Below are 5438 nucleotides of genomic sequence, written 5' to 3'. Positions count from 1 at the left end.
AATATTTATTGAGAATGATAATTACACACCTAGAAGGTGAATGTGGATTTAGAGCTTGAAATTTTTCCATAATTGCAAGTTAGGTCATTACTCCTTAATTAGTCATCTCCGTCGATCTATAGATTTAGGTGGCATGTTTAGTGGGAGGACATCTTTTGTGCAAAAATTGTTTATGATTAGCCAAAAAAAATATTTAATTATTAAATTTTTAACTTAAATAATTTTTTTTAACCGATCACAATTGATGGTATATAGAATGACACATGAAATGGGACAAGAGATGTGTCTCCATGTTGAATAGACTGGGACCTTGACAATAACACGAAAGCATTGTGTTGTGTTCAGTCCATTTATTGATAGACATTGTAGTAGCTCCCACAACCTATTTTCATTTCTATGTTTCATTTATTTTTGAAGGAAATGTTTAATGTTTTCTAAATTTTGAAAGCTTAATTCGTGTAACAAACTTTTTCATGGATTTAAAATAGCGTCCTACAGTAATACCTAGATATACATATAGTAAAGTCGATAGTAGTTCATATCTTTTCAAACTGGGAACCTCGTGCGTTAAGGCTTAAATTGTGTGTCTGAGATAAACCTAAGCAACCATTTGTTTTTGTAGGCATTATTTTGCAAACCCACCTCTGTTAATGGAAAAGGGGGCTACAAATTGAGTTTGAAGAATTGCATATGTATTAAATTTACTAGCTAGGCCCAAAGTGTATATATTTCTCTTGGTTAGAATGTCACCTTCAAGAGTGGGGTGGTCCTCTAAAAATCTACAATAATTCTGATAATTATCAATACATATCACATCCAAAATAAATAGGAGATAGATGATAATAGAGTGTAATATGTATACAATGTCAATATAAAGATATATATAATTATTACATCATCATTCATTTGTATTACTTTTTTCAATGATGATTAAGAATGAAAGATGTATAATAGACTGACAAGTATATAAAACTCTCTTATATTGTAGGTTATACATTTTTTTCCTCTAATAATAATCATTAGGTTACATGACAGAGATAAGAACTATAATATAAACTCCTACTAGCAAACTACCTTGATCTGCATCACCTTGGCCTAACAACAACATGCTGCCCAAATAAAAATAATGAAAGGAAGTCATTCATTCATATACCAAAAATATAAAGCACACAAGGACATTGCAGAATAATGCCTTAGAAAAGTGGAAACAAAGTTTCAAGCTTGTACCTTTATTTGTGTCCTATTATATGTATATGTGACATGTACTCGCCCATCACTAGCTTGAATAACAGCAGGATAGGAGAATTCCATTCCTAAGGTATCCTCCAATGTAAGAGCCTCATGCCATGAATCACCATCATCCTCAGATATGGCAAGTTTAAGCACACCCCTTGATATTGTATTATAAGCAAGCAATAAACGTCCATCTCTTAGTTTAACCCCATCAATACCTGAATATATTGAAGTAATTTATTTTCAAGATCAATTTTATTCATATGGTCCTATTTAACAGACCCAACATAAACATAGTTTGGAAAGTTAACCTGAATTTGGGTTAGGGAGCTGTGTAGCCTTTGCATACCCCCATGTTTTGCCACCATCAAATGATTCCGACATGTAAACTCTACCAAGACCGGTAAAGGTTCGAAGCAAAACACGCAGTGTCCCCTTTGCAGTCTGGTATGGTACTGGCTGAATCACACTAAGAGGTTTATTTTCAATGTGAATTGGTCCATACTTTCTCCATGTCCTGCCATAATCTGTTGTTACCTGTTAGCAAGGATGTAATTATCGAAGTTAAGCAGCTGATAAAGACTAAAATCAATTTTCATGACTAAGATCAGTTCTATTAGAAACCTCTGCCCATGCTCCCCAGGAGTTCCAGCTTTCAACAGAGGATCCACAGATTAAGACATCATTTTCCTGTAAGAGAGGCTGAAAAGCAGTAATTGAATTTCGCATTAAGATAATGAAGTTTTCCTCATTATGGATTCCAAACCTCAAGCTAGTAACTATACACAAAATATTATTTAGTGGTTTATGTTTTACCTTATTCTTTATAGGGCCTAATATACCAGGGGGAAGTTGTTCTCTTTCTGTCCAAGTGAGTCCTTTATCGTATGAGCGTTTCATGAATCCGCTCCATCTGAAATTAATAAACGAAATTTTCTCACTAGAGGGAAACACATTAATACACTTCAAATTTAAGCAGGATGCCTTTATATTGAAGTATGATGATGATTAAGATAAAGAACTTCAGTTCAGCACAAAAGGCCTCTTAAAATGTGTTATATAACATGAATCTTGAACTCATTGATCCACCATTCTGAACTATTTGCTACAAAACCTACATTTCAATATAAAGTCATGCATTTCCTGTTTTCCTTACATAGTATGATATATTTGTAAGTAATAGATAAGTAAACATTCCAAAAGAAAATTGTTTCAGGTCTACCTGAAAAAACTATATTGCCCCAATTGAAAGTTACCTGATTTACTAAAGAGTAATATTGTGTACCAAAACATGGATATCAGTTAATGGGTTGCCCTAATCCAAAGAACTCTTAGTACCACATGAAAGGGAATGTTGGCTAGAGTATCTTGCATAGGAGAAATATATAAGAAAACTGTGAGGCTTGGAACTTTACTTTTGAACATCGACGCCTATTTTGTAGAACAACAGCAACACATTTGATGGGAGTTTGAACAATGCAGGATTCCACATAGGAACATTTGGTTCCTCATCAGCAATTGCAGGTGATTTCCATATGCCATTCTGCAAGCCGAATTTACATTGATAAAGTAAAACGAGCATTCAAGATTTAAGATCTAGGAGGAGAGGCATTGTACTTAACTATTTATGCTACCTTGTAAGTCTGCAGCCATATTTTGACATCGGGTGCCCCCTCCGATGTGCCCCCATAATACGCAACCAAAAAATGACCCCTCCCAACCTGTTGAGATCAAGATTGATAATAGTCTGATATACTCGATCGCAAAAAAAAGGAACAAGTGAAAAACTGTTTTGCAATTTACAACCTCAACAATGGTTGAAGCATGACAACTGTTGAAGGGAGCTGATTTTGAAGGAAAGGTGTATTCCTCCAGAATTGATCCTTTTATGTAGCTGTTTTTTCCCTTGCTGAAACTATTTGTTTCTGAACATGTAGTGTTGCTCCTGAAAAAATTTGCCACAAAACTTTAGCTTATTATAGTAAGACTGATGAACTTTGAGACCAATGCAAGAATTTAACTGCTCTCCGTTGAGTGTCATTTGAGACCAGAGCATTATAGTCTACAACTAGAAACTCAATAATGCCTAGCACTAAGGTTTGTGAACATGAGCAGAAAGCACCAAAGCATAAAAAAGAATCAAATACTTAGCCAATGTTTGGTAGAGATTGTTTAGGTAACAAACTTGGTTTGTAAAAGAAGCTTATAAACCAAGAAAAAGAAGCAACTTTTCACATATTCAAAAGGTTGGGTTGGTTGTTTTCCAGTTTATAATATCATAATCATACATAAACATAAACATAATATAAAATTACAATATATACCAACATGAAATAGATTAAGCAAATAGTGGATTGGCAATGTGAAAGAGTTGAGTGACATCCATACCCAGAAAATGAGTGACTCGTATGAATGATAGTAGAGATCACGAAGAACGCCAAATAGACAAAGGAAGAGAATAGAGACATGGTTCCACTTCCACCTAGTGATATCTTTAATGTACTATTTGGTCAATCTTAAACCTTAAGACCGTTCCAATAACGTTTTCCCAAGATTTATAAGATATTGTCATATGAGTATTGACTAATAACGAAAATTCATTTTTTATATCACTCTTATCTTCTACTTATATTTCAAATCCTGAAAATTCATTCTTTACCTGAGGATAACTGCATACATTTACAATCAACATGTTTATTTTGTAAGAATATCGTGAACTGAGTTCCTTTTTTATTTCTTTTACTTATTTATTAAACTAATCTGAAACTTTTTATTTCCTGGTAAATAAGTATAGCTATATGCCAGTGGATAAAACAAAGGCATTCTTTGTTTAAACTTTCTTTAGTTCGACTAACATTGGTTATTTAAATAAATGTTTTCCCCAAGAATGATAAACTTAAACATTAGAAGTTTAGTGTAAGGGTATCTGGCAAAGTTAACTGAACTTGAAATTTTGACTTGACATATGTAGTTGAATAAATGCTAGCAGCGTTTTTAATTGATTTAAATAACTATAATGGCGAAAAGTAAACTTCACACTCGTAACTATTTTTAATATAATATAATGCTATCACCGGGAATGTTTCTTTTATCGGCACGGACAATGATCTCTGTCTCAAAAAAATCATATCTCTATGTACCAAGCTAATAAAATATCATAGAATAGTGTACAAATATTAATTTATGTTATTATAAATTTTACTTTTAATGATATAAAGTTTTCTGATTGGATGGGGACACCCAATGGGACAGGTGATCCCCATCCCTAAGGCACACACATATATTCTCTTCCATTTGAAATATAACCAACGAAAAAAACAAATGTGTGAATCATGAAAATTTAGCAAATTGATATATTGCTGTAAACCATCAGGTTTTGACCGAATATGAAAATTTGAAAGGGGACTTCGTAATAAACCAAGATTATCCATGCTCTCAGTCCTTGCTCATGTGCTTATCACTGCTGATGATAGAAAAGACCATATGTTAAGAGAGACATATAGGATTAGTAATTTCTGCTTATTTAAAACAATTTATTTCACATCACTTTGGCAGACGAACCACCGCAACAACAACCAAGTATTTTCCCCACTCGGTGTGGTTTTCCAGGTAAGGCTGGCAAAAGAACAATATGCTGCCAAAACAGAAAAAAGAGGAGACAGGGTTAATCTAATCAGGAAATGCATGAAAGGAATTGCAGATTAATCCATAAAAGAAAGCCTACTATCCACAAATGAGAACTGAAAATGTCACCACTTGGCAAACTCTACAATCTAAAGGCAGCTACCAAATAAAAATTTAAGGTTGTACCTTAATTTGTGTCCTATTATATGTATAGGTGATATGTATTCTCCCATCACTGGCCTGGATAACAGCAGGATATGAGAATTCCATTCCCAATGTATCTTCCAATGTAAGAATCTCTTGCCAGGTATCACCATCATCCTCAGAGAGAGCAACCTTAAGAACACCCCTTGATGTAGTATTATAAACAAGCAATACACACCCATCTCTAAGCTTAACCCCATCAATACCTAGTAGATGGGATTAAAAAGACAATGTATCACACATGAAATAGATAAGTAACAAATAATAAAAATGTAGTTCTCAAGAGTGAGGTAAAAACTTCACAATTATGATCAGGATTTTGTTATCATTGGCCGTTAGGCTAATTAAAGGAGTCAAAAGAGGTAATGTTATATGGG

The 5438-nt window shown here is 33.6% G+C and overlaps 2 protein-coding genes across 3 annotated transcripts in view; both read right to left on the bottom strand.

Annotated features, from left to right (window-relative positions):
- On the bottom strand, positions 1011-3819 carry LOC109362973. Its single transcript, XM_019609092.1, has 9 exons — positions 3622-3819; positions 3040-3178; positions 2868-2954; positions 2649-2776; positions 2050-2146; positions 1858-1935; positions 1545-1770; positions 1228-1451; positions 1011-1109 (listed from the first exon to the last, which is right to left on the bottom strand). Exons 1-9 carry the CDS (start codon positions 3699-3701, stop codon positions 1086-1088), a joined length of 1083 nt encoding a protein of 360 aa, XP_019464637.1. The 5' UTR covers positions 3702-3819; the 3' UTR covers positions 1011-1085.
- Positions 1011-5438, bottom strand: part of LOC109362974 — a 7509-nt gene continuing 3081 nt past the window's right edge. Inside the window, exons 7-8 of one of the 2 annotated variants that reach the window (XM_019609094.1) lie at positions 5044-5267; positions 1011-1109 (exon numbers count right to left, since the gene is read on the bottom strand). In XM_019609094.1, coding sequence (XP_019464639.1) covers positions 1086-1109; positions 5044-5267 — 248 coding nt within the window. In that variant the 3' untranslated portion in view covers positions 1011-1085. Of the gene's footprint in view, positions 1110-4498; positions 4868-5043; positions 5268-5438 lie in introns of those variants that run through there. The other variant, XM_019609093.1, reaches the window with a different exon arrangement.

This window comes from Lupinus angustifolius, chromosome LG12, assembly GCF_001865875.1.
Source record: "Lupinus angustifolius cultivar Tanjil chromosome LG12, LupAngTanjil_v1.0, whole genome shotgun sequence".
Lineage (NCBI taxonomy): Eukaryota > Viridiplantae > Streptophyta > Magnoliopsida > Fabales > Fabaceae > Lupinus > Lupinus angustifolius.
This window is presented reverse-complemented; position numbering and strand designations above follow the sequence as displayed.